Below are 27500 nucleotides of genomic sequence, written 5' to 3' on the forward strand. Positions count from 1 at the left end.
TTCCATTTGAAAAGTCCTTAATTCAGCAACAGCTTACAACAACAACACAAGACGCTGACTTTGTTGTGATCATCAAAAAAAAAGGAAAAGAAAAAGCCCCACTCGTCCCAGACTCCTGCTGTGGGCATGGAGAGTTGACGACAAGATCGCGTTCTCTCTCACTCTCTCTCACTCTATCGCCTGTAGTCAATTAAACATCGTTAAGCTGCCCAACGTCTTTAACAAACTAAACTATAACTACAACAGAACATGTTGATTCCCTATACAGAGCTTAAATGAACTGAAACAACTGTAGTGACAAACTGTGACATGAGATATTTATTTTTTCCTTAAGCCAATTTAATGCAGACACAGGCCTGTACCTGTGTCTGAATGGCAACGTCTTATTTCTTTCTTTTTTCTTTTTAATTGTCATAATAATAATTGTTATTAATAATACTAATAAAACTTTATTTGTATAGCACCTTTCATGACATGAAATGCAGCTCTTGCAGTGCTTTACAGAGCAATGGAGAAAAAAAGAAAAGCAAGGCAACGACATTAAAAAACAAGCAGTGATGCAATACAGTGAGGACATGAATAACAAAAAATAAAAGATCAATTAAAAGCAATGTTGTAGAAGTGGGTCTTGAGCTGTGCTTTAAAAATGTCTACAGAGGCTGAACAATTGAGTTCAGCCTCTAATTATTATTATATACATTTTATTTTGTAATATTTTTGTACTTGCTTTGGGCCTGTCTGTGCATGGGAAGGGCATCAGTATTATATTCATATAAGTAGACTGGATAATGTGAATTTAATTGTTTTTGGAGTGGTGCAACCATTATAGACAGCTATGTGTGTCCCTGTCCCTGTATCCGAGCACGAAATAGCATAACTATTGTCACCACCAAGTGTCACTGTTGTGCAGCCTAACACAGACAGAGGCCAGGGAGGAGAGCTTGTACAGTACAGTACAGTACAGTACAGTACAGTACAGTACAGTACAGTACAGTACAGTACAGTACAGTACAGTACAGTACAGCCCAAGTACAGTAAAGTACTCGACCTGAACAAAAATCAATTCTTTTAGATAAAAAAATAGGTATCGTAAAAAATATGCTATATCGTGAGTATATCGTTATCGTGATAAAATAAATTCTATATCGTGATATGAGATTTTGTCATATCGCCCAGCCCTATATAGGGGTCCATAATGTTATTAGTTGTTACCGGAGACCCCCGGCTCTGCATCACGGCTGACTGGCAATCACTCCCCAGTCTCTGCATGCACTCCCTATGACTAATGTAGGCAGGCCAGGGGGCCGCCTGCCGGGGGAAGGATATACAACAACACCGCCGAGCGCTGTGGTCCTCCTTCTCAACCTTTCAATCCAGCACACTTTGCTAGTTTGGGATGTCTCAGGGTAGATGACAGGATGAAAGGGTTAGTTCAGATTTGTGGACATAAAGCTGTAGGAAATATACTTTTTTGTTCACATGTTTTTTGTCTTATACTATTATTGACTTTGCTTTGATCTTGATGTTTGATGTTTTTAAGCTTTTCATGTTTTGTAAATTCCTGCATTCCTTGTCATGAAAGGTGCTCTATAAATAAATCAAGTTTATTAATATAGTGGTTGCAAAGGTATTCATTGATTGCCGGAGTCCCGTGGTGGGAGTTCTGGTCCCCAGAACCCCACCAAATGACCGGACGTCCGGAACTACTTCATATTCACCCAAACCACAGGACTCGGGCAATCAATTACTTTTGCAACCACTATATTAATGTCAAGTATTTCCATACAGCTTTAAATCCAAACATCTGAAATAGGATTGGTATTTAAATTAAGATATAAGCGTCCTCATACCTACTTGTCCAAAGTGAGTGACACCCACACAGCCACACCACCAGAGGGAGCATCCGCGGTTGAGTGCCACCCTTAATGTTGCACACACGTGGGAAAGTTGTCCTTCTGCTACTATGCCAACATAAGTGACTACATTTGACTGAGGGACTGCCATTGGATTTCTTTTTTCATGTCATATGAAAGCAGGGAATCATAGCTTGAAATTGACATATTGGTTGTTCAGTTTGACCCACCAGTTTTGGAGATATGGCTTATAGAGAAATGTCTTGCAGAAAACAGCGAGTTGAGAAAACGGGCTTGAAAGGTTCACTTCTGTGGACTCTAAAATTACACCTAGCTACATGTTTAAGCATTTATTTCATCTCTGACACTTATTTCAGACATGCTCTAGTATGTGAAGAGTCTGACTGTGCTACTAACTAATTAAAAAAAAACAAAAAAGTTTTTCTCCTCTGGTGAAAAGCTGGAATTTGCGCGATGGCAGTCTCTCAGTCAAATCTGGTCACAGTAAGGTGGAATGCCTTGACGCCTTCCATCAACTGACGTGAATCGCTGGTTTCTTTCAAAGCTGTGCTGAAAAAAAACATCCATCAGGAATGTAATCAAATATTCATGGTTCGATCAGGCCATTTAAAAGTCTGTTTTATTAATTTTATCTGGGTTAGCCATACACACATTTACACACACAGACTCTACAAGTGCAATTTCATATTAATTCCCATTGAAATGAGCCATACAGTCTATCCTTATTCCCTTTTCTCCTCTGTAAATATAGCTGTTTGTATGAATTGAATCTATAGGACCACAACATAAACAAGTCCCCATGCAGGACTTTGAGGTCCAGAGAGGAGGAGATGGACGGGGAAAGAGATAACAGGGGGGGGGGGGGGGGTGGATGGGTATCGCACATCAAACGGCTTCACCTCAAGTGTACCTGTCACGGAGCTGTCACCGTGCGAGCCGCTCCAGCTGCGCTCTGCACTCTGCCTGATCCCAGGCCTGTCAAACATGCCATGTTAGATCAGAGCTTAGCTCTGCTCTGCCCCACACCCGATCCCAGATCTGTCAAAACCTCCGCCGTCCCCGGGATCGTCGCGGGAACCTCCATCGCATCCAGCAGACGGGAGGGCCAGGCGGTCGTACTGCGAACGGCTCGCGTGCGTTCGTTTGTTTGCGCGCTGGGACGTCGTCGTGCAGGGTGTTTCCACCTGACCTTCTGACCTCTTGGGCCGTGATGCTTCCTCGTGCATCACTCGGTTATTAGAACAGGCTTGACAACAATGAAGTTCGGCCCTGCTGTGATTAAAGGGAAAGGAAATGGAGTATTTCCGTCCCTTTTTTTAGGGTTGAATTACCTCTCAGGCATGTTATGCTTTAGCTATTGAAAAATAGCAGATCTACAAGCTCATATCGCGCCACCGAGTGGCGCGATACGAGCTTGTAGGTCTGCTATTTTTGAAAAATCGAAGAACGACTGACATTTTTAAAAATCTGATCTCAGGTCAGAATGGGTTCATCAGACCAGTGTGTGTCCGGCGGAAACCTCGTATGAATCTGATCTCAGGTCAGAATGGGTTAAGTGTCTTGCTCAGAGGCCGCTTCGACGCTGGAGACGGGAAGAGCCAGATAAGGGTCAAACCGGCAACCTTCTAATTCCCATGCAGACTCTCTCTACTCACACTCGGCTAGTAGCCAAATGGAGCAAGAGATGGTGCCAGTAATGTGCAATAAAGGATTACACCATGACAATGCATTATTGCTAATGATGTATTAAACTAAGAGATGGTGCCAGTATACTGTCATGGTGTAATTCTGTATTTAAACTAATGGTTGGCAGCCGTTCTTTCATTAGGTGACCTGGAGTTTAGAACGCTCTCTGCTTCCTCGCTCGCTCACTTGAAGCTTTTCCGTTTGTACCCAAACGCCTCTCTCTCTCTCTCTCTCTCTCTCTCTCTCTCTCTCTCTCTCTCTCTCTCGCTCACCCACACAGGGTCAGTGCATGCTTGGAGACCGATAGGAATGTAATCAAATATTCATGGTTCGAGACTCGAGATTAGTAATGCTGTGTAAATGAGGCCATTTAAAAGTCTGTTTTATTCATCTTATCTGGGTTAGCCATACACAATTTTTTTTACGCCACACATGCACATGTGCACGCACACACACACACACACACACACACACACCTCCATGCTTCCAGGCACGCTCACACATCATTGGCAGTCCAAACAGTTCTCCCTCACATATATCTCTGACAGGGGGGGGGGGGGGGGGGGTAGCGGCTTTTGAACAGGTATCCAGAGAGACCCCCACCCGTCGTGAGGGGGTTTGTACTCTGTATGCAAATGGGGAGAAAAAACGAACGTTGAAATGTTGTAGTACAAATGGGGGGGGGGGGGGGGGGGGATGGGGCTGTGGGGTGAGGAGATCTGGAAGAACTCTGAACACGCAGAATGCCACGAATTCCTCCTAGATTTGGAGAATGCAGAGACGAGGGGGGTGGGGTGGGGGTGGGGGGGGGGGGGGTAGCGCACTGAAAGATCAATGGATGTTATTGAGAAGCCTTCAGTCTGCGCCTCATCTCCGTCATCCGTCTTGTTTTTATTTCCCTCTCATCCGACGGCACGCTCACAGAGTTCTTTTGATAAGTAACCCAGTTTCCTTCCCATTGACTGACACCGAGTGCGGCGCTCTCTTACAATAATAATAATAACTATAACAGTCGAGAGAGAGAGAGAGAGATGTTTTGCTCATTCTGTTTTTGTCCTTCGACGTTGGAAAAACAAGGCTTGGAAAGTGTGTTCTGTGTTCATTTGGAAGTCTATCTCGATAAAGCTTGAAGGCTGGGGGGAGGGGGGGAGGGATGGAGGGAGGGAGGGATGGCGGGAGGGATGGAGAGATGGCGGGAGGGATGGAGGGAGGGAGAGATGGAGGGAGGGAGGGAGGGAGGGAGGGATGGATGGAGGGAGGGAGAGATGGCGGGAGGGATGGAGGGAGGGAGGGAGGGATGGAGGGATGGAGGGAACGGCCTGAGCCGAACATACAGTATTTGTGCCGGATCAGTTCCACGGCCAACACCCTAACCCCCCACACTCTTTAGGTTTAGGGGAAGGTCCCCCTAAACCGGCAAGCATGCTGCTTTTACTGAGCTACACACACACGCATGCACATACACATGCACACACACACACACACACGCTCTGTCTACAGACTGTCTATCCACTATGCACCTGATTTGATGCTCCTCTCCTCTCCTCTCCTCTCCTGCAGGTCACCAGGAGAGCTCTGGCATGCAGCCCTGCAGCATGGGCGGAGGCTCCTGTCCAGCCATGTGTACGTGTAGCAACAACATCGTGGACTGCAGAGGGAAGGGGCTCATCGCCATCCCAGCCAACCTGCCAGACAGCATGGCTGAGATGTAAGTCTGTCCACCGCGTGACACACGCATATAGGCAGGGTTCCATTTTCTGGAATCGAACCCTATAGCTGCACATAATTCGTGCTGCCGAAATCCTCCTCCTGTCCTCCTAAAGGCTGTGGGATTTGAATAAAACCCACCTGAGCGGACGTGTGTTTTGAGACGGCCTGCCAAAAATAAACCTATATCCTCTTGAAAACAGTTCAACTTGAGCCAGAGGCCGTTCACTGTGACCAAACTGTGAGTGCGTGTTTTCGGTATATATGTGCAGTGTGCACGTTGTGTGTTCATGTGTTTGTGCGCGTGTGTTGTACAGCGTGTGCGTCCGATTTGGACGGGTTATAGATTCCTCGGTGGGCCGTGGTCGGTGCAACTGGAGCCCACCTCCTCTGTTGCCCCTGAGCCTCTTGGCAAGCAGACCCACAGGAAGATGGAGGATTTCAGAGGAATCCAGGCACCTCCGCAGCTTCTGCGCTCTAAAGCATGCATGGCGGCTCGCACAGGGCCCTGTTTCGTTGCTCACAGTTTTAACCCGGCAGGCGGTTGTGATTTAAGCCTGTGTGTTTTAATGCATGTAACGTGCCGTTGGCGCTTCGTTCCGCGTGTGCCATGCAGATATATTTAGATTGACATTATACACATATATATATATATATATATGTATGCAGACTTGACTGCGTAGTCTCCGTTTTCAGACCTTGTTGGCTCTTCTTATCGCGGCTCAGATACGCCGGGAAGCACATGTGAACACTTAGCTAACATCCCTTCCCTCGCTATCAGGCCTTCCCAACATCTGTCTGGGCATTAACTCTTCGTGAACCTCAACCCCTATATCAGCCAACTGTAATTCCCTGGAATGCACACTCGGGACAGGACACGTCTTAGTCCAAGTATCGACTTTAACTTTCTCGGCGCCATCTTTTTGCGGCAAGTTTGCACACTACAGGGATTATAAGAAGCGCCTCCTCAACTTCCGTCTTTGAGCGGGCGAAATAATGGGTCAGATGGCATGAAAGAGAGGGAGAGCGAGACTCACTGCCCTTTCCGAGTCGATAGCCTGCTCGCCCGCCCACGTGTGTGTGCGTGTGTGTGTGGTGAGGAGGACATTGCATGTTTCTAGGTCTCCCCCTCCCCATGGGTTCTGTTTATAAATACCAGCGAGCCAGCGTGGAAGTCACAGATACATGTTCCCCAACAACCCTGACCCACTTCCACTGCCTTATACGTTACGTTGTGGAACCAGGAATCCATTCCATCATCGTTTGGAACCGTTTGGTTTTTTTTATCACCCTGTCAAAGAGCTGCTATGTGGACTTCACGTCTGCTATACGATTACAACACCGGTGCTCCTGAAACTTAACCCATTCTGACCGGGCACCCATGTTGGTGTCGGCATCATGTTATGCTTTAGCTATTTAAAAATAGCAGATCTACAAGCTCATATCGCGCCACCGAGTGGCGCGATACGAGCTTGTAGGTCTGCTATTTTTGAAAAATCTAAGAGAATGGGTTCATCAGACCAGTGTGTGTCTGGCGGAAACCTCGTATGAATCTGATCTCAGGTCAGAATGGGTTAAAGGGCCACCATAACTCTGAGAGTTTACAAATGGAACCAAATGGACATGTAAGGGCTCCTTTGGTTCCATTTGTACACTCTCAGAGTTTCAGATACAGACCTGTTAAGGGTCCATTTGGAACACCCTACTGTATATGAATCGTTAAATGAACCAGACTGTTAATATGGGAATCGTTAAGGAACCAGAATCGTTAAAACCCCCAAAGGATCTCAACCTTAGAGTATATATATTTATAGAGAAGGCACCCAGAGGAAATCTTGAGGCGAAATGGACATAGTGGCCGAATGAAGGTATTGCAGCCTGGCCCCAAACACATGAACGCGCTGTCCGTTGACTATCATTGTACACGTTCACGACGGACGACGCTCGTGCGCGTTCAACGGCAGCGCGTTCATGTGTTTCACATGTTTGCGGCAATCCGTCCCAGAATGCACTCTGTTCCTACCAGGAAGGAGGAGTGAATCCGCCTCATGCGCTTTTGAGCAACTCAATGCAAGTGGATGGGAGGAGAACTCGGGTGTCTTCTCTATAGATATATATACTCTATGATCTCAACCCTCAACACGACGTGTTTGCATCTCGTCCAGCAACCCTACCCGACTCCACCATCACCATCACCACCACCACTACTTTCCAAGACACAAGACACTGTCCAAACTCTTAAAAAGTACTTCCTGTGTTCCTTGCAATTCTTTCTTTTTTTTCGTACAAATTAATTTGAATGGCGTAACTCGAGACTCAACTCTAGCCCGCTCGGTCATTATTATTGCCATGTTTTATGTGGCATAATGAACCCTCTCCGCGGTCTCCCCTGTCCGGCCGGTATATAACGTGCCCTTGGTATTCTATCTTCCTAGAGGATGTGATGTGATCTATGGGCTCAATAACGGGGCTAGCAGCACTAATGGGCGAACGGGGAGACAGCTGGGAAGATAGCTCGGCACCGGCGCTCATCGGTTTTTATAGGCGCGCAAGAGAGAGAGAGGGGAGATTCTCTCCTGCACTGCAGATGTTGGTTGGAGTCGAGACGCTTTCAAAGGACTCTCTGCCCTTCACAACTAATTGGTACTAAACCGTGCCCCCGCTAATAAACTGTATCTTGTTCTGATTCATCTTTTACAAGACCCGGGTGAAACGCTGGCGTAGATCATCCACATTCCTCCTGTCCTGCCCACCCGAGCCGTACCTTTACCAAAGTCTATTCCCACACCAATCTTCTCCTCCTTCTTTCCCCCCAGTCGTCGACTCCCTCCCTCCCTCCCTCCCTCCCTCCCTCCCTCCCTCCCTCCCTCCCTCCCTCCTCGCTTCACCCTCCCTCCCTGCTGGGCGACCCTTTTTCTCTCTCCTCTCTGGTCCCAGCCTGCACCAGTGCCGCGGGCAGGTTTAGGGGGAAACAGATCGTCAGCGAAGAGGTGAGGGGAGAGAGGGTGTGGGGAGAGGGGGGGGTGTGGGGGGAGCCTTTGTGGCGGCGCTCGGTGACTTTGGGGTGCGGCGCGGCGGAGGTTTTCTCTCTCTCTTTTTGATGTGCGCTTGAAGTTCGTTATAAAATCAGCCTCAATTACAGCGCGAGGCGGTGCCGCCGAGCATCAAGGCCACGCAGCCCCGATGCCCCGTTAACCCATTCTGACCTGAGATCAGATTCATACGAGGTTTCCGCCGGACACACGCCGGTCTGACGAACCCATTCTGACCTGAGATCAGATTCTAAAAATGTCAGTCGTTCTTCGATTTTTTTCAAAAATAGCAGACCTACAAGCTCGTATCGCGCCACTCGGTGGCGCGATATGAGCTTGTAGATCTGCTATTTTTCAATAGCTAAAGCATAACATGATGCTGACACCAAAATGGGTGCCCGTTCAGAATGGGTTAATGAGCCGCTCGGGAAGCCTCGCACGCCATCCATGTGTACAGGCACACACGGGCACGCACACACACACACACACACACACACACACACATGCACTCGCACACTGTGCTCTCATTATGTGCCACCGAGAGAGAGAGAGAGAGAGAGAGAGAGAGAGAGAGAGCAGCAACCAGCCTGTCCTAATGAATGCCAGCGATGTGTTTATAGCCATGCGGTGAATGTGAGCTGGTCTCTGTACGACCGCGTAGTCTAAACAATATTACGACGGCAGATTAGTATTATTATTACACAACGTTGTAATGTTGTTTGTGACTGTCGCTGGAATCTACCGTAAAAAACTCTCTTTCTCTCTCATCCACCGCTGAGGTCCTGCACGTCATCCATTTATGACTCCATGCACACACACACACACACACACCTACACACACATACTCACACGCACACACACACACATACACACACGACGCGCACGCATGCGCACACACAGCACACACACACACACAAACACGCACACACTGGGTGAATATACCTAATAGTATAATGGTGTTTCCCCTTAATGAAAAACATGCTCAGAGCCAAATGAAAAGGATGAAGACTGATTGATTGGACTGACACCGACGTAGTAGTCAGCGTGCACATGCGTGTGCACACACACACGCACACATACACACACACACACACCCACACACACACACGCACACACACACGCACACACACACACACACACGCACACACATTGGGAGCTGTGCGGTCTGATGAATTGGATGGGAGTCATTGATTGTCCGTCCGAAGGAGCGATTGTTTTCTTTCTTCATTCCTGTTGATTGGACGGTGACAGAGTGAGCCGCTGTTCTGTTGATTGGATGAATTTAGTTGTGGCACGACGACGTGACGTATCGATTGGCCGAGGAGACGGAGCGGCTGTCTCCAGCAGCGTTGTCCCCTCGGTAGTGATGTCTCCAGCAGCGTTGTCCCCTCGGTAGTGATGTCTCCAGCAGCGTTGTCCCCTCGGTAGTGATGTCTCCAGCAGCGTTGTCCCCTCGGTAGTGATGTCTCCAGCAGCGTTGTCCCCTCGGTAGGGATGTCTCCAGCAGCGTTGTCCCCTCGGTAGTGATGTCTCCAGCAGTGTTGTCCCCTCGGTAGTGATGTCTCCAGCAGCGTTGTCCCCTCGGTAGTGATGTCTCCAGCAGCGTTGTCCCCTCGGTAGTGATGTCTCCAGCAGCGTTGTCCCCTCGGTAGTGATGTCTCCAGCAGCGTTGTCCCCTTGGTAGTGATGTCTCCAGCAGCGTTGTCCCCTCGGTAGTGATGTCTCCAGCAGCGTTGTCCCCTCGGTAGTGATGTCTCCAGCAGCGTTGTCCCCTTGGTAGTGATGTCTCCAGCAGCGTTGTCCCCTCGGTAGTGATGTCTCCAGCAGCGTTGTCCCCTCGGTAGTGATGTCTCCAGCAGTGTTGTCCCCTCGGTAGTGATGTCTCCAGCAGCGTTGTCCCCTCTGTAGTGATGTCTCCAGCAGTGTTGTCCCCTCGGTAGTGATGTCTCCAGCAGCGTTGTCCCCTCGGTAGTGATGTCTCCAGCAGCGTTGTCCCCCTCGGTAGTGATGTCTCCAGCAGCGTTGTCCCCTCGGTAGTGATGTCTCCAGCAGCGTTGTCCCCTCGGTAGTGATGTCTCCAGCAGCGTTGTCCCCCTCGGTAGTGATGTCTCCAGCAGCGTTGTCCCCTCGGTAGTGATGTCTCCGGCAGCGTTGTCCCCTCTGTAGTGATGTCTCCAGCAGCGTTGTCCCCCTCGGTAGTGATGTCTCCAGCAGCGTTGTCCCCCTCGGTAGTGATGTCTCCGGCAGCGTTGTCCCCTTGGTAGTGATGTCTCCAGCAGCGTTGTCCCCTCGGTAGTGATGTCTCCGGCAGCGTTGTCCCCTCGGTAGTGATGTCTCCAGCAGCGTTGTCCCCCTCAGTAGTGATGTCTCCAGCAGCGTTGTCCCCTCGGTAGTGATGTCTCCAGCAGCGTTGTCCCCTCGGTAGTGATGTCTCCAGCAGCGTTGTCCCCCTCGGTAGTGATGTCTCCAGCAGCGTTGTCCCCTCGGTAGTGATGTCTCCAGCAGCGTTGTCCCCTCGGTAGTGATGTCTCCAGCAGCGTTGTCCCCTCTGTAGTGATGTCTCCAGCAGCGTTGTCCCCTCGGTAGTGATGTCTCCAGCAGCGTTGTCCCCTCGGTAGTGATGTCTCCAGCAGCGTTGTCCCCTCGGTAGTGATGTCTCCAGCAGCGTTGTCCCCTCGGTAGTGATGTCTCCAGCAGCGTTGTCCCCTCGGTAGTGATGTCTCCAGCAGCGTTGTCCCCTCGGTAGTGATGTCTCCAGCAGCGTTGTCCCCTCGGTAGTGATGTCTCCAGCAGCGTTGTCCCCTCGGTAGTGATGTCTCCAGCAGCGTTGTCCCCTCGGTAGTGATGTCTCCAGCAGCGTTGTCCCCTCGGTAGTGATGTCTCCGGCAGCGTTGTCCCCTCGGTAGTGATGTCTCCAGCAGTGTTGTCCCCTCGGTAGTGATGTCTCCAGCAGCGTTGTCCCCCTCGGTAGTGATGTCTCCAGCAGCGTTGTCCCCTCGGTAGTGATGTCTCCAGCAGCGTTGCCCACAAATCCGGGCGGGCGGACGGGACAAGGTTTTCAGCACAATTATTGCGCGGCGGGCGGGGTGGGTCACACCCACCCCTTCCCCAAAAGTTAACGGAAAAAAAGCATTCGGGTATCTCTATACTCCTGCTGAAATCATCAGCTTGTCTTGTTCTGTTCATCTTATGCTTATGAAAGGGGGCTTTAGCCCCTGCCTTTTTTGACCGTCGCAGAAAAGTGTCCCCTCCGTCCTGAACTGGAATGGAAGCCCCTCTGAGGGGCTGAGTCTGAACCTGGCCGTCAGCTTCATGAGCACACCTGCATTAAATCTTTCTTAATTGAGCGTGGTGCCGAGAATTATAGCCGATCTACAAGCTCACAACGCTTCGCAGGCGATGCGTTGCGGGCTTGTGGAGTGGCTATTTTGGGTGTGCGGTACTGCCACCGTTGAAGTGTACACAATCGAAACTAAAATGAGAACATGACATTCATTCATTTCGAGCGGAGAGCTACACTGCTGCAGTGCGCACACAACCCAAACGAGTCCGAGAGTCCGAGATAGTAGGCCTATGTCATGTCATGTACTGTATGTACTGTATGTGTTCTCAGTCTTCTATGGAACTAATGGAAGCATGTCGCGCACCATAAAGAGCAGATCTACACGTACTCGACACGTCGCACCGCGTCTCGGTTATTGATCATTTCAAGATTAAAGAGCCTTTGAAGAGGTCAAGCTGGCAGCAGAATACATGTTTAGAAGCGTTATTCCATAAACATGAATGGTCTAAGTGTCATAAAAGCAAAAGGTGAAAGCCTCAATCAGTGATTTCTTCACCCGGTTGGCTGTAGTTAGCACAGAACAGAAGTTTAGAATGATAATACATTGAACTTCCATTTTCTGTCATGAGATTTCATTTTTTTGCTTTATTCCATGCACACACGCGCGCTCGCAGTCGCACGCAAGCATGCATGCACGCACACACACACACACACACAGACACACACGGGAGACTAGTTTGGGACCAGTCTGACAGACTTGATGAGAGAAGGCGGTAAAGCCACTTGGCCGAGCGCTCGGCCTCACGGTTGAGGACAGCAGGACAGTGTCACCGCTGTCACACCACTGTAAATCCACCGACACACACACACACACACACACACACACACACACACACACAGAAGAACGGGCAGAGAGAGAGAGAGAGAGAGAGAACACAGCTTTACCACAGGAATCTGTGGTTTGGAATCACTGCTATCCGAAGAATGTCAATTGGGCTCCCATATCGCGCCTTAAACGATGGCCCCTCCCTTTTTGAAAGGGGGAAACATTCTTCCATTGAAAAATATGGAAACTCAAAACTTGGCCTGAGTGGCTTGCGGGTTAATGGCTAACTAAACATCCCCCCCCCCCCCCCCCCCCGTCATGCGTGGACATTAACATAGTAAGGCAGGAGGGTCCCTGCCTGGCTGTGGGACACAGCGTAGTAAATCTTCTGGAAAACGTCTCGAATCACTAAATCACGACGGAGGTCGCTTCTATCCCGACTGCGATGACACCCTCGCTAAAGGAGATTAAGCTGAAATCTATCAGCAGCGTTAGCCACCGACCAAGAATTATGTCCCGAGTTTCATTTTTAATGTTTCTCGTTTCCCCCCGTGGCGTTTTAATGGCCGTCGTAGTCTTTCCACCACGGGCCAAATGCTTATATTATTGTCCTGCTGGCCTGGAGTCTGGACTGGCCTGGACAGCGACATTTTATTCAACTCTTGACAGCCGTGCAACATGGAACCGTGTGGCTCTAGTCTGTACTGCATGTGACGCTGTGAGTTTATAAAGGGACCCTTATATAGGTCTGCAGCTCTGAGAGAGTACAAATGGATCCTTATGGGCCCGGTGACTCCGGGAGTAAACAAACGGAACCATTTTGTATACTGTCAGAGTTAAAGTAGACGTGACTCTGGGAAATATATAAGGTACGCATGGACTTAACAGCCGCGCCCTCCCTGATCCTGATCTCTGAGTTGGTGGCTGTGAAGTGGGGTGTTGCGGGGGGTGGGGGTGTGGGGGGTGCTGCCAGACACAGGCACACAGCTGGGGCCCCCCCGTTGGGGCCCCTAGCTGCTAAGCCTTGTTAAGGGCACTTTTAAAAGCTGTGAACTGACCTGCAGATAAACAGCCCTCCTCTGCCATGCTATACGTTACGCCAAAGGGCTCAGGACAGGGCCTGGGTCCTGCACGAGTTATAGCAGGCACGCAAACACACATGCACGCCGCACACACGCTCAAACTCACACACAAACACGCACATGCACACCACCACCACCACCACCACTAATGGGTTTTAGTGATGTCTGCTTCCCCATGCCATCTGAGACTTATTAAGGTTGGTGACTCCGCGAATTTCCGTTCTGAGCAAGTGTACGTCTGGCTGTGCGTGCGTGTGCATGTGTGCGTGTGTGTGTGTGTGTTGTGCGCACGTGTGTGTGTGTGTGTGTGTTGATGTCTGTATGACGCAAATTTGTCAGATGGACTAAAAGTCGCATTTGACGTTGTTCTGACTGCAGACTGAGCAGTTTTTTCAGCGTGTCGACACAGAGCTTACCCAGAGCCCAGAGCCTTAATTCAACTTTTAACCCATTCTGACCTGAGATCAGATTCATACGAGGTTTCCACTGGACACACACTGGTCTGATTAACCCATTCTGACCTGAGATCAGATTCTAAAAATGTCAGTCGTTCTTCGATTTTTCAAAAAATAGCAGACCTACAAGCTCATATCGCGCCACTCGGTGGCGCGATATGAGCTTGTAGATCTGCTATTTTTAAATAGCTAAAGCATAACATGATGCTGACACCAAAATGGGTGCCCGTTCAGAAAGGGTTAAAGTATAACAATTGACCGATAAGGCTTTAAGGGTCTGCGTGTTTGTAATATAACTTGCCTCTGTGTGCTCGCAGCCTCGCAAACCTCAAACAAGTGGGGAAACATTCTTACTTGAAAAACATGACAGTAAAGTAAAAACAAAACATTATTATAATAGTATAAGGGGAAAAAAAGAAAATCTTTTGGTTATTTTACTTGGCGTTTGTGGGAACACATCTGGAAGAAAAAGGAAAATAAAGTGCAGAATGCACCACTGGGATGGATGCCTATATGTTATTATATCAGCTCAGTGTTGACTGCTTTTAAGAGAGCATATGAGGACGACGTGGTTTGGGGAAAAAAGTGGTTCTCAATACTTTTACATTTAAAAAGCTCTGACAGTGTACAAATGGAACCAAATGAACCCCAGCTGGTCAATTTGGTTCCATTTGTATACACTGTCAGAGTTACAGACTTCAGAGACTTGGAAGGGTCAACTTATAGGAACCCCAACCCCACTTTGAGAACCACTGTTTTGGTTGAAAATCCTACCACCCCACCCCTAACCCCATGCCACACACACACACACACACACAGACAGCACACACACACAGACAGCACACAGACACAGGGACACAGTCTCTTCGGGGACCAAACTGTTTATTGGTCTGGAGGATGTTATGACTTGTCGTGGACCAGACGAGTTACAGCGATGGAGAAAGAGTACCGACCATGACGCAGAATCAACACGGGGTCGGAGGTGACTGACTGACGGGCCATCACTCTACTTCTGTTACCATGGAGACCTGTTATTGTTTGGTTAACCGATGTTCTCTCTCTCTCTCTCTCTCTCTCTTCCCTCTGTCTTTCTAGACGTCTGGAGCAAAATGGCATTAAGTCTGTCCCTCCCGGGGCCTTCTCTCCCTACAAGAAGCTACGCAGGATGTAAGTATATGTGGAGTATACGCTTCTAATGTTTATACGGGCCCAAATAGCGTTAATTTTCGTTTTTGTCTTGTCTTAGTCTTAGTCAACTAAATCAACACTGCAGTTAAAGCACAATGTGTCCGGTGGGGGTACTGTAGGGGGGGGGGGCGGGCGGGGGGATGGTTTGGCTGAAAGAAAATGAATGAATGTCTCCCTGAACCGCCGAAGAACATGCAATATTTACATGAACTGGAGAACATGTTCCTGGTTCTTGCAGGATGCGGTAGACAGCGGGCACTCGAGATGCGACACAAGTATAATAACATGTCTCATCTTTCATTTGCTGCTCGCTGGTATTCCCCTGGCTGGTGTTGCCGTGTGTGTGTGTGTGCGTGCGTGCGTGCGTGTGCGTGTGTGCTCGTGTGTGCGTGTGCATGCGCGTGTGCCCAACTGACTGCGTGGGCAAACTGTAAACTGTGGCCGGGTTGATTATGGAGGGGACTATGGGAGAGTGTGCTGGAATGAAGGCTGGTCTGAGGCTCCGCTGTCTCTGCATGGCCTCCGCTGGGAGCCAACACTGACAGGCTGCTGGTTGGAGTCTGAGTGATTTTGCACCCATGCAGCCAGCCCTGCTTGCCAGCCAGCCAGCCAGCCCACACCTCCTCCTCCAGCCAGCCCACACCTCCTCCTCCTCCACCTCCTCCTCCAGCCAGCCCACACCTCCTCCTCCTCCACCACCTCCTCCAGCCAGCCCACACCTCCTCCTCCAGCCAGCCCACACCTCCTCCTCCTCCACCTCCTCCTCCAGCCAGCCCACACCTCCTCCTCCAGCCAGCCCACACCTCCTCCTCCTCCACCTCCTCATCCAGCCAGCCCACACCTCCTCCTCCACCTCCTCCTCCAGCCAGCCCACACCTCCTCCTCCACCTCCTCCTCCAGCCAGCCCACACCTCCTCCTCCACCTCCTCCTCCAGCCAGCCCACACCTCCTCCTCCTCCACCTCCTCCTCCAGCCAGCCCACACCTCCTCCTCCTCCACCTCCTCCTCCAGCCAGCCCACACCTCCTCCTCTTCCACCTCCTCCTCCAGCCAGCCCACACCTCCTCCTCCTCCACCTCCTCCTCCAGCCAGCCCACACCTCCTCCAACTCCACCTCCTCCTCCAGCCAGCCCACACCTCCTCCTCCTCCTCCTCCTCCACCTCCTCCTCCAGCCAGCCCACACCTCCTCCTCTTCCACCTCCTCCTCCAGCCAGCCCACACCTCCTCCTCCACCTCCTCCTCCAGCCAGCCCACACCTCCTCCTCCTCCTCCCCCTCCACCTCCTCCTTCAGCCAGCCCACACCTCCTCCACCTCCTCCTCCAGCCAGCCCACACCTCCTCCTCCTCCTCCTCCTCCAGCCAGCCCACACCTCCTCCTCCTCCACCTCCACCTCCTCCTCCTCCATCACCACCAGTTGACCAGGAGGGTCACGGAGTTTCTCTGCCCTTCGTAGAAAAAGAATAAGGGGTTGGTTTTGTCGGTCGTCGGTTCATACGAAGGGTACAGACTCTGCAGGGTCTCCGGAGTTAAATCCAGGATTTACGATACCCCGTGGTCGACGGATCGCTCGGTCCGGACCATGTTTAATGAGAGAGTGCGCATGCTGCTCCGCATCTTCTGAATGGTGGATTCTTTTTTGTTAAATGATATTCTCAACTCTATAATGCATGCACAGTATAGACATAAAGGGAATCCCGAGTGTTGATTTAAGGGGTGGCCGTGCGGCTGAGTGGGTAGAGCTGGGCGTCTGTGAATAGTGGGTATAGTGGGTAGTCTGGGAATCTGATGGTTCAACAAGGCACCTCTAACTGCTCACTCCTGTGTGCTCGTTGTTAGAGCCGTGCATCTGAGAAGTCAACAATCAGCTGGGTGAAGTTGGAGAATCACAATTGCTCTGGTCAATTTTTCTGGTCCCCCCCCCCCCCCCCCTGGGGGACCAGAAAATACTTTCTTTCCCTTCCTTTAACTCTGAGAGTGTAAAGAATTCCCATCTGCAACGACGTATCGTCTCTGTCGGGTGTAAAACGTCATACTGTAGTATGTCCAATACTGTGACTCTTTCAGCATTCAAAAACAGCAAAAGCAGCAGATCTACAAGCTCAACGATTGTTGCTTTAGGCCGCGTTTCGAGCTTGTGGATTTGCTGCTTTTGTGTGATGCTGTAGTATGATGAAGTACATATAGTGTTCTATATGTGTTGATGATCTGTATTATTGTGTTGTTGTTGAACTGAATACATATACAGTAGAGCCACAATGGAAACAAGTGTTCGCCTGACTGTGCCTCGTGCTGTTTTAAATTTGTGACCGAAAAAAGTATTCAATCAATCAAAAAAGCAGGGCGTTAATTTACAAATAATGAACAACAAGTTAGATTATGGACATAAGAGGTTTCCGCCCGACATCCTCCTGTGTACATAACGCACTGGTCAGTGTATTCACTCATCGTCTCTTTGACGAATATAATAATGACCGCTGCCCTCATAGGTCTGACCGCACTGCAACTGACACGGACACTGCAAAGGTCGTGACCTCCCGGGGTCCATTTTTACACCCTGTCAGAGTTCAATTAACGGTCAGGGTTTGTCCTCTGCTGTCACCAATGATACGTAGCCTGCGAGTCGGTTCAGTCAGCATGCACTCGAGAGGTTAAAACCCATTCTGACCGGGCACCCATTTTGGTGTCGGCATCATGTTATGCTTTAGCTATTGAAAAATAGCAGATTTACAAGCTCGTATCGCTCCACCGAGTGGCGCGATACGAACTTGTAGGTCTGCTATTTTTGAATAATCGAAGAACGACTGACATTTTTTAGAATCTGATCTCAGGTCAGAATGGGTTCATCAGACCAGTGTGTGTCCGGCGGAAACCTCGTATGAATCTGATCTCAGGTCAGAATGGGTTAACACGCGTGTGCATTACTATGTGGGTGTATACAGAGTTCTGCATGTCCCATACGTCATACGCTCACATGGCAATCAGCTGACCAATTGGGCCGGGGTTATGCTATTTAAGCGCACCAAAGTATGCGTTCTTTCTGCATATGCGTTCCTGGTTTGTTGTTATGGTAAATGGTGCATTTATATAGCGCCTTTATCCAAGGCGCTTTACATAGATTGTGCATTACATTCACCCATTCATACACCGATTGCGGCGGAAGCCATGCAAGGTACCAACCAGCACATCGAGAGCAATTTGGGGCTCAGTGTCTTGCCCAAGGACACTTCGACATGTAGACAGGAGGAGTCGGGATCCATGGATCATTGGACGACCTATACTCTACCTCCTGGGCCACAGGCGCTGTTTGCTCCCACCGAGGTTGTTATTGTATATCTATCGGTTATCTATACAGTAGCTCTGCTATCAGTTCTGTTCCCCATGGGGAGGTTGTTCTATCGGTTATCTAATTCTGCTGAGCAGGGAGAAGTGTTTTTTAGCAGAGCCTGAACTTCACACACTCATTTTATAACAAAACATCGGCTCATTCTATTTGTGAGTTATCTGGATGAACCGGTGTCCCAGCAGCCTGTCTGTGCTGTCTGTCGTGCAGGGAGCCGAGCGCCGCTTTTAGAAACAACAAGAATGTGTGGCTTCATGTCCGACTTGACCCTCCCTGGTTCCCTGTTAGTTCAGCTGGCCGCGCGTTCCCCGGTAGCGGCGGGCTATACCCCGCCCCGCGGACCACTTTTCTTTTTCTCTTCTTTTCTTCTCCTTTTTGGTTGACAGGGCCAAAGAACATCCCTGACGGATTCACAGGCGGTCTCTCGGTCTTCCTGGTATTCGCAGAAGTACATCTGAAAGAAATCAAGTGATACTTTTTTGATGTCACACTTGGGTTGCCAACTATAGGCTCAGTGCCTATGACTGTATAGTCCCTGGGTTTCCATAGACTCAGTGTCTATGACTGTATAGTCCCCGGGTTTCCATAGACTCAGTGTCTATGACTGTATAGTCCCTGGGTTTCCATAGACTCAGTGCCTACGACTGTATAGTCCCCGGGTTTCCATAGACTCAGTGTCTATGACTGTAGTCCCTAGGTCTCCATAGACACAGTGTCTATGACTGTAGTCCCCAGGTTTCCATAGGCAGTGTCTATGACTGTAGTCCCTAGGTCTCCATAGACACAGTGTCTATGACTGTAGTCCCTAGGTCTCCATAGACACAGTGTCTATGACTGTAGTCCCTATAGGTCTCCATAGACACAGTGTATATGACTGTATAGTCCCCAGGTTTCCATAGACAGTGTCTATGACTGTAGTCTCCGGGTTTCCATAGACTCAGTGTCTATGACTGTAGTCTCCGGGTTTCCATAGACTCAGTGTCTATGACTAGTCTCCAGGTTTCCATAGACTCAGTGTCTATGACTGTATAGACCCCAGGTTTCCATAGACTCAGTGTCTATGACTGTAGTCCCTAGGTTTCCATAGACTCAGTGTCTATGACTGTATAGACCCCAGGTTTCCATAGACTCAGTGTCTATGACTGTATAGTCTCCAGGTTTCCATAGACAGTGTCTATGACTGTAGTCCCTAGGTCTCCATAGACACAGTGTCTATGACTGTAGTCCCTAGGTCTCCATAGACACAGTGTCTATGACTGTAGTCCCTATAGGTCTCCATAGACACAGTGTATATGACTGTATAGTCCCCAGGTTTCCATAGACAGTGTCTATGACTGTAGTCTCCGGGTTTCCATAGACTCAGTGTCTATGACTAGTCTCCAGGTTTCCATAGACTCAGTGTCTATGACTGTATAGACCCCAGGTTTCCATAGACTCAGTGTCTATGACTGTAGTCCCTAGGTTTCCATAGACTCAGTGTCTATGACTGTATAGACCCCAGGTTTCCATAGACTCAGTGTCTATGACTGTATAGTCTCCAGGTTTCCATAGACTCAGTGTCTATGACTGTATAGTCTCCAGGTTTCCATAGACTCAGTGTCTATGACTGTATAGACCCCAGGTTTCCATAGACTCAGTGTCTATGACTGTATAGTCTCCAGGTTTCCATAGACTCAGTGTCTATGACTGTATAGACCCCAGGTTTCCATAGACTCAGTGTCTATGACTGTATAGACCCCAGGTTTCCATAGACTCAGTGTCTATGACTGTATAGTCTCCAGGTTTCCATAGACTCAGTGTCTATGACTGTATAGTCCCCAGGTTTCCATAGACAGTGTCTATGACTGTAGTCTCCAGGTTTCCATAGACTCAGTGTCTATGACTGTAGTCTCCGGGTTTCCATAGACTCAGTGTCTATGACTGTATAGACCCCAGGTTTCCATAGACTCAGTGTCTATGACTGTAGTCTCCAGGTTTCCATAGACTCAGTGTCTATGACTGTAGTCCCCAGGTTTCCATAGACTCAGTGTCTATGACTGTAGTCTCCGGGTTTCCATAGACTCAGTGTCTATGACTGTATAGACCCCAGGTTTCCAGAAGGTTGGCATACATACACCACCAGTTGGTTGTCAACCTTTCCTGGATCTGGGCCAACTTGAAAATCTCCAAAGTGAACGTGGTCAGACAGGTGGGCCGCGTGCATTCTCAGAGCACGTTGATTTTAATTAATCAATCAAGTCGATTGAGCTCCGTAGCACAAAGTGTGCAAGAAAAGTGTACAGGACTGTGGCAGCCACGCTCACAACTCGATGCTAATTGAGACTTGTGTCACGGTGTCTCACTGCTATTGGATCAGCTACGGTATTGTTCACTTCTCTCACTCTGTGCTTCTGTTACTTACACCGCTGTTACCCTCCGACACGCAACTGAGGAGGCACAAACATGGAGACTTACATACTTACAGCTCCTAGCATCAGACTAACATCTAGTCTATGTTGTCTCTGTCAGGTGGAAACCCCCCCCCCCCCACGCCTCCCCTTCCCCCGCTGCCCCAGCAAATGCCAAAAGGCTTCCATTCTCTCAGTAACCTTGGGCCTGGTTTTGGACGACCTACACGTCAACCCATGTCCTCTTACACAAGATGCTGCTCTGACAGCCTGGGCAACAACAACAACCACACACGCACGCACACACACACACACATGTGCGCGCGTACACACATGCACGTACACACGGGCACATGCACACATGCACACGCACACATACACACACACACACACACGGGCACACACACACACACGCGTTAGACACGGTATTTGGCTGTACAGAAAGTGCACCAAATGCACATTTTTGGCCGCTTCCCTTGCGTTTTGGGTTCCAGGAAACCTCAGTCCTCTGGCCAGAAAGACGAATGGGGTCCTTTGGTTTAGAACGTTATAGTTACCCCCACATGAGAACATCACCGCTCCCCTCCCTCTCCTCCCTCACCACACCACGCTTTCCCTTTTAAAGGTATCCCGTCCGCTCGAGTTCAGTCTGCACGCTCCATTAACTCCACTCCTCTCTCTCTCTCCCTCTCTCTCTCTCTCTCTCCGTCTCTCTCTGTCTCGCCGCCAATCTGTGCATCTCTCTTCCTCTTCTGGCCCATGTTCTATCCTCCTCTTCCTCTCTCTCTCCGTCTATCTGTCGGCCCATCTCGTTCTCTACCCCCCCACCTCCACCCCCGTCGCTTTCTAATCCGTTGGCTCGCTCATGCATATGCAGACAGACACACATGCACCATGCACACACAACACCGTGCACGTATCGCATAGACACACATGCACCATGCACACACAACACCGTGCACGTATCGTATAGACACACATGCACCATGCACACACAACACCGTGCACGTATCGCATAGACACACATGCGCGTATGAATGAACGTAGGCTAGGTCTACACATAGCGGTGCATGATGCAGTTCTGGGTGGTTTCAGCCTGTGGACGGACACACACACACACACACACACACACACAGTATAAGGCCTGTCTGGGGATCCCATTAATGACGTACCTCACTGAGTGGACACCAGCCTTCCACCTCATTAATACATAGGCGCACACACATGCACATGCACGCGCGCACACACACGCACACACACACACACACACACACGCACACACACACACACGCACATATGTACACACACAAGATATTAGACAGGGCCGGCCGATATAGGCCACAAGTAACACAAGTAAATGTTTTGATTGGCTACCAGTCGGTGCAGTCCTGCTTGGTTTCAACGGAGGCCCTTAAGGGACATGCCGTGGAGAGAGAGAGAGCGAGAGAGAGAGAGAGAGAGAGAGAGAGAGAGAGAGAGAGAGGGGTGAGGGCGGGGAGGGCGGGGGGTGGTTTGGCTGAAACACGTCTTCCATCCACTCACACTACATTATGCCTCACAGGCTGCCCGGGAGAGCGTCTAGACTTCATTTGTGTTGTGTGTGTGTGTGTGTGTGTGTGTGTGTGGGGGGGGGGGGGGGGGGGGGTGTTCGATCCAATTCTTTTTGTTTAATGTCATGATTTGTCACCATCCGAGTTGTCTTTGTCCGAGGCTTACAGGTCTTTAAATAAATACTATCGTCTATGGGAAAAATGAATGGAAAATTCTCTTCCGGGCTGATCGCCGTCATGAATGGGGGCGGGACTGCGACGCTCTATTAGTACAGTGAATTCATTGGATAACATAATGGTAGCTACTGTAATGCTGAATGACGATGAAGTGAGTTTTGACTTGGAGTCAAACTTAAAACCTGCTCCTGTGAAAGAAGACTCATGGGTTGTTGTCTTTTTCATCCACACAGAGACCTGAGCAACAACCAGATCTCAGAGATCGCTCCTGATGCCTTCCTGGGCCTGCGCTCCCTCAACTCTCTGTAAGTAATGTGACATGACTGACTGACTGACTGACTGGCTGGCTGGCTGGCTGGCTGGCTGGCTGGCTGGCTGGCTGACTGACTGACTGACATACATGACTGACTGGCTGGCATTAACATACAGGTTAAAGAAAAGTATAGCGGTGAATACATTGTTCTTAAGTTGCAATTTGAATTGACAAGGAAAGGGATAAAACACATATTTCACACAAGTATAGGTAAATCCACCTCAGGTAAAATAAATAAAATAAAGTGTGTAAACTAAGTGTAGCTGTGCTGTGGTTTCCAGTGTAATAACGTGTTAAACTAAGTGTAGCTGTGCTGTGGTTTCCAGTGTGCTGTACGGAAACAAGATAACGGAGCTGCCCAAAGGCGTGTTCGACGGTCTGTACGGTCTGCAACTACTGTAAGTCAAACCAACACACGCACACACGCACACACACACACACACACACCCACAAGCACGCTGTGACCTTCTGACAAAGTAGAATGTATAGCCTTGTAGAAGTTTGTGGAAGGAATGCATAATGCATGAGTGCATAAAGAGCGCTCTTACAACCCCCTCTATCTACCTCCTTCACATCTTCCCTCCCTTCTCTCCTTCCTTTTCCTTCGCTCCTGTTCTCCACATTCCCTCCATCCTTCTTTCCACTCTGTGGCCTTTTCTTATACCCTCTCCGCCCCCCCCCCTCCCCCGCTCTCTTCTCTCTCTCTGCTGCCCAGGTTGCTGAATGCAAATAAGATCCACTGCGTGCGGGCCAACACCTTCCAGGACCTTCAGAACCTCTCTCTGCTGTCGCTGTACGACAACAAGATCCAGACGCTCGCCAAGGGCACCTTCACCTCCCTGAGGGCCATACAGACCCTGTGAGTAACGTGTGCTTTCGATCGATCGATCGATCGATTGATTGATTGATTGATTGAATACTTTAATAACAAGATTGTTAACAGTATAGGTAGTACCGTCAAAGGTCATGCTACACAAAAAGCCCCCCAGGGGACTTCATTAGTTTCCGTTGTGGTCCATTGTACGGAATTCATCAGTGGTATACGTCGTCTCTGTCGGGGTGGAAACCTAAAGTGTCTCCAAACTTTCCAGCGTTCAAATAAAAAAAACGACTTCAAAACTTGCAGTATCTTCAAGCTTAAAATGCGTAGTATCGAGACGTGTTTCAGGCTTGCGTATCTGCTACTTTGGATGAATTTGTGTGACGCTGTAGTATAGTATGATCAATCAAATAGGACGGTTAATTTACAAAACAAAACAAAAAAGTGAAAATATGGAGGTAAGAGGTTTCTGCCCGACAAGCAATGACAATGACATAATACATACAATACAAATACAATAGGAAACCGATTGGAATAAAACTCATAACTGGGTAGAATCTTGAGGTATATATTATAAGAGAGCGTGCACTGGGCGGGGGGCGGGGGGGTTCTATGGTATGGCATGAGGCTCTGACACATTCTGAGCTGTCGCCGTAAAACATGCGCGGACACATCGGTGGTTGTTTACCCCGGTCTGTTTTCCTGTGTCTAATGACACAGGAATGGCAGCGGGGGGAGGGGGGGGGGGGGGGGGGGAACACACAGTCTGTCATCTTCACAGACACAATGCACTAAGGGCCCCCTATTCTTTAGCTGCTATAGTTCTGAAACTGGAAAGAGAAGTGACTCGCCTCCCCAGCAGTGAATTCCGTTATCTAACGTGAATGCCTGTTGCTCTCCGCCATCGTGGTGAACGCAGCCCATGACCACACGCCGGCCGTATCATTTAACACGTATCGATACAGACCTCGCACTGTGGCATATCCGCCCAGACTGCGCCGCAGCGCAGCAGAGGTAATTAAGTCACTCTGCGTGACGTCCAGAACCGTCTGTTTTGGTATGTCGTTTGCTGTCGAGTATACAAACCTCTTATCTCTGTATTCGGACTTTATTTTTGTTGTTGTTGTTTTGTTCGCCGATTAACGACGTACTCGCACGAAAGCATCACAAGTAAGCAGATCGTCCATCGTAGATCTGCTGCTGTTGAATTAAGGCTCATACATAGTCTGGTTTTACGGTGGTGTGGGTGACCACCGAACTACAACATGACGTCACGAGCCGCGTTGAAGAGCAAACCACCGCCACCAGCTCCAGCCCTTCTCTCTGTTTTTACTCACCACCTAGCTCAGACGTTATTTCAGCTCCGGTGGTCAGCTCACCACCGGAGCGGTGGGTCACCTTACCACCGAAAATCCAGACTATGAATAGGACCTTTACAAGTAAGCAAGAGCGTCGTAGATCTGCTGCTGTTGAATTAGAATCCTGAAAAGTGATGGGTTTTTGGACAATATGAGGGTTTCCACCCGACAGAGACGATGTGCTAGGATACTGCTGCCGTTTTCAAAGAGACATTCTCAGAAAATATTTCAAGTTCAATGAAATAAAGAAATAAAAATAAAGAAATAAAAATAAAAATCTAAGAAATTCCATACATTAGAAAACACATTAGTAGTGAAAGCAGACCCCAATCTACGCTGCAATATCATCAGCGTTCATTTAATTCTCAGAGTGTACAAATGGAACCCTTATGGGTCCAACTTGATTCCACATAATTATGGATGAAAAAGGTCCATTTGGTTCCTCCCCTGGAGAACGTTGAGAACCAATATTTAACTCTGAGAGAGTGTGAAAAGCGTGTGGCACCACCACCACCATCACGCCTAGGCGTTGACATGCATGTGAGGAGCTGCTAAAAGGAAAAGGGACTGCTTACTGGTCACTCACTCTCTCGGATTTCCCCACGTTTTCATAGCGCCTCACACCCTCTGTTTTGAATCAAAGCACGCTTATTTTCGCAGGGTTAGCTAGCCCTGAACCCACCACACACACACACACACACACACACACACACACACAGACACACACACCACCCCGAAATCAGAGGTCGAAAATAGCCCTGTTACTGAGCTGTCTTTGTCTGTGTCTGTAATATCACGTGGAAGAGAGAGAAAGGCGTCTCCTCTTCCTCCGTGGGAATTCTTCCCTCGACCGCTGTTTGTGCGTTTCTTTTTCTATAATGAATTAATAGGAAGAGGTTTGACCCGCTCCAATGGTTCACCGTTAGAGCGTAGACAACCTCTGGATGACATTTTATATTTACTTGGTTTTTCCCCCGTCTCGATACTTTTCCCCTCTGTTCCCCTATGTTTTTCTCTCTCTCCCCCTCACTTTTTTTCCTCCTCCTCCTCTCTCTCTCTCTCTCTCTCTCTCTCTGCTCCCAGCCACCTGGCACAGAACCCATTCATCTGCGACTGTAATCTCAAGTGGCTGGCAGACTACCTGCGCTCCAACCCCATCGAGACCAGCGGCGCCCCGCTGTGCCAGCCCCCGCCGGCTGGCCAACAAGCGCATTGGACAGATCAAGAGCAAGAAGTTCCGCTGCTCTGGTATGCTTATGTGGCTTACGTGTACCTCCGCAGCGGGTATACCTCCCTGTCTCTCTCCCTCTCCTCTCTCTCTCTCATCTCTCTCTCTCTCTCCCCTGCGGTCTCTTTCTGCCTTCTCCACTGGCGTTTTGGTCTTTTCATCATATAGTTGAGACTCTGCCCACTACTATCTTCTCTCTGTGTGTGTCTCTCTCTCTCTCTCTCTCTCTCTCTCTCTCTCTCTCTCCTCTCTCTTCTCTCTCTCTCTCTCTCTCTCTCTCTGGGATTATGTTTGTCTCTCCTGACCTCATACTGATTAGTTATTGGTTGATCTCCTGGTTTGATTCAACCTCGGCGGTTTCCGGTGCTCCTCAATCAATAGTCCCCCATGCAGGCAGACCGTGAGGTCAAGAGGTCTCTCTCTATCTCTCTCTCTCTCTCTCTCTCTCTCTCTCTCTCTCTCTCTCTCTCTCTCTCCCTCTCTCTCCTCTCATCTCTCCAGTCTCCACCCCCCCCCCCCCCCCACCATCCCTGTTATACAGCCTAGTCTAGTGCATCTGGTTTCATCATAATGTATGCTAAACCCCACAGTGAACTCACATGGATAATCGCTGGCATCTTCAGGGGCTAGAGTTTCTGTCCCGGCCGATCTCTGTCGGCCGTCCATTCCGTTGGTGGGTTCGGGCCATATTCCTGCCATGTCCCCCCCCCCCCCCTCCTCTCCTCACTCGCTCCACCCCTCCTCACTCACTCCTCCACCCCTCCTCACCCGCTCCACCCCTCGCTCCTCTGTGGCCAGATGTCCCCCCCCACCTCTCCCCACCTCCCCAAGCACTCTGTGCCCACTATTGTGTTTCTGCAGCCTGCGCTGCAACCTACTGAGACTTCAAACTCATGTTTATAAGACTTCACTCACTTGGCTAAAGGAGACCGTTTTCTTTCTTTTCTTTTCTTTTCTACTCACTTTTTTTCTTTTTCTATTTGTTATACTCTTTAGTTTTTTAGTTTTTTTTTTTGCATTCTTTCGCTCTTACTCTTTCATCCGTTTTACTGTTTATTTCTTACTCTCTTTAGTTCTTCATTCTTTATTTATTTATTTTGTTTGTTTGTTAAATCATTATTTTCCTCCTCTCTTCTCTCTCTCTCTCTCTCTCTCTCTCTCTCTCTCTCCCCCCCCTCACATCCAGATGTTTA

General features: G+C 49.3%; 1 protein-coding gene across 1 annotated transcript in view; it reads left to right on the forward strand.

Moving 5' to 3' along the window:
- The window catches only part of slit1a (slit homolog 1a), a 179951-nt gene that overhangs the window by 105141 nt on the left and 47310 nt on the right, over window positions 1-27500 (forward strand). The window contains 8 exon segments of the mRNA XM_083775889.1: window positions 5121-5268; window positions 15041-15112; window positions 22822-22893; window positions 23228-23299; window positions 23617-23760; window positions 26163-26253; window positions 26255-26431; window positions 26433-26458. Coding sequence (XP_083632015.1) covers window positions 5121-5268; window positions 15041-15112; window positions 22822-22893; window positions 23228-23299; window positions 23617-23760; window positions 26163-26253; window positions 26255-26431; window positions 26433-26458 — 802 coding nt within the window.

This window comes from Protomyctophum parallelum (genome assembly GCF_964188405.1).
Source record: "Protomyctophum parallelum genome assembly, chromosome: 10".
NCBI classification, from domain to species: Eukaryota; Metazoa; Chordata; class Actinopteri; order Myctophiformes; family Myctophidae; genus Protomyctophum; species Protomyctophum parallelum.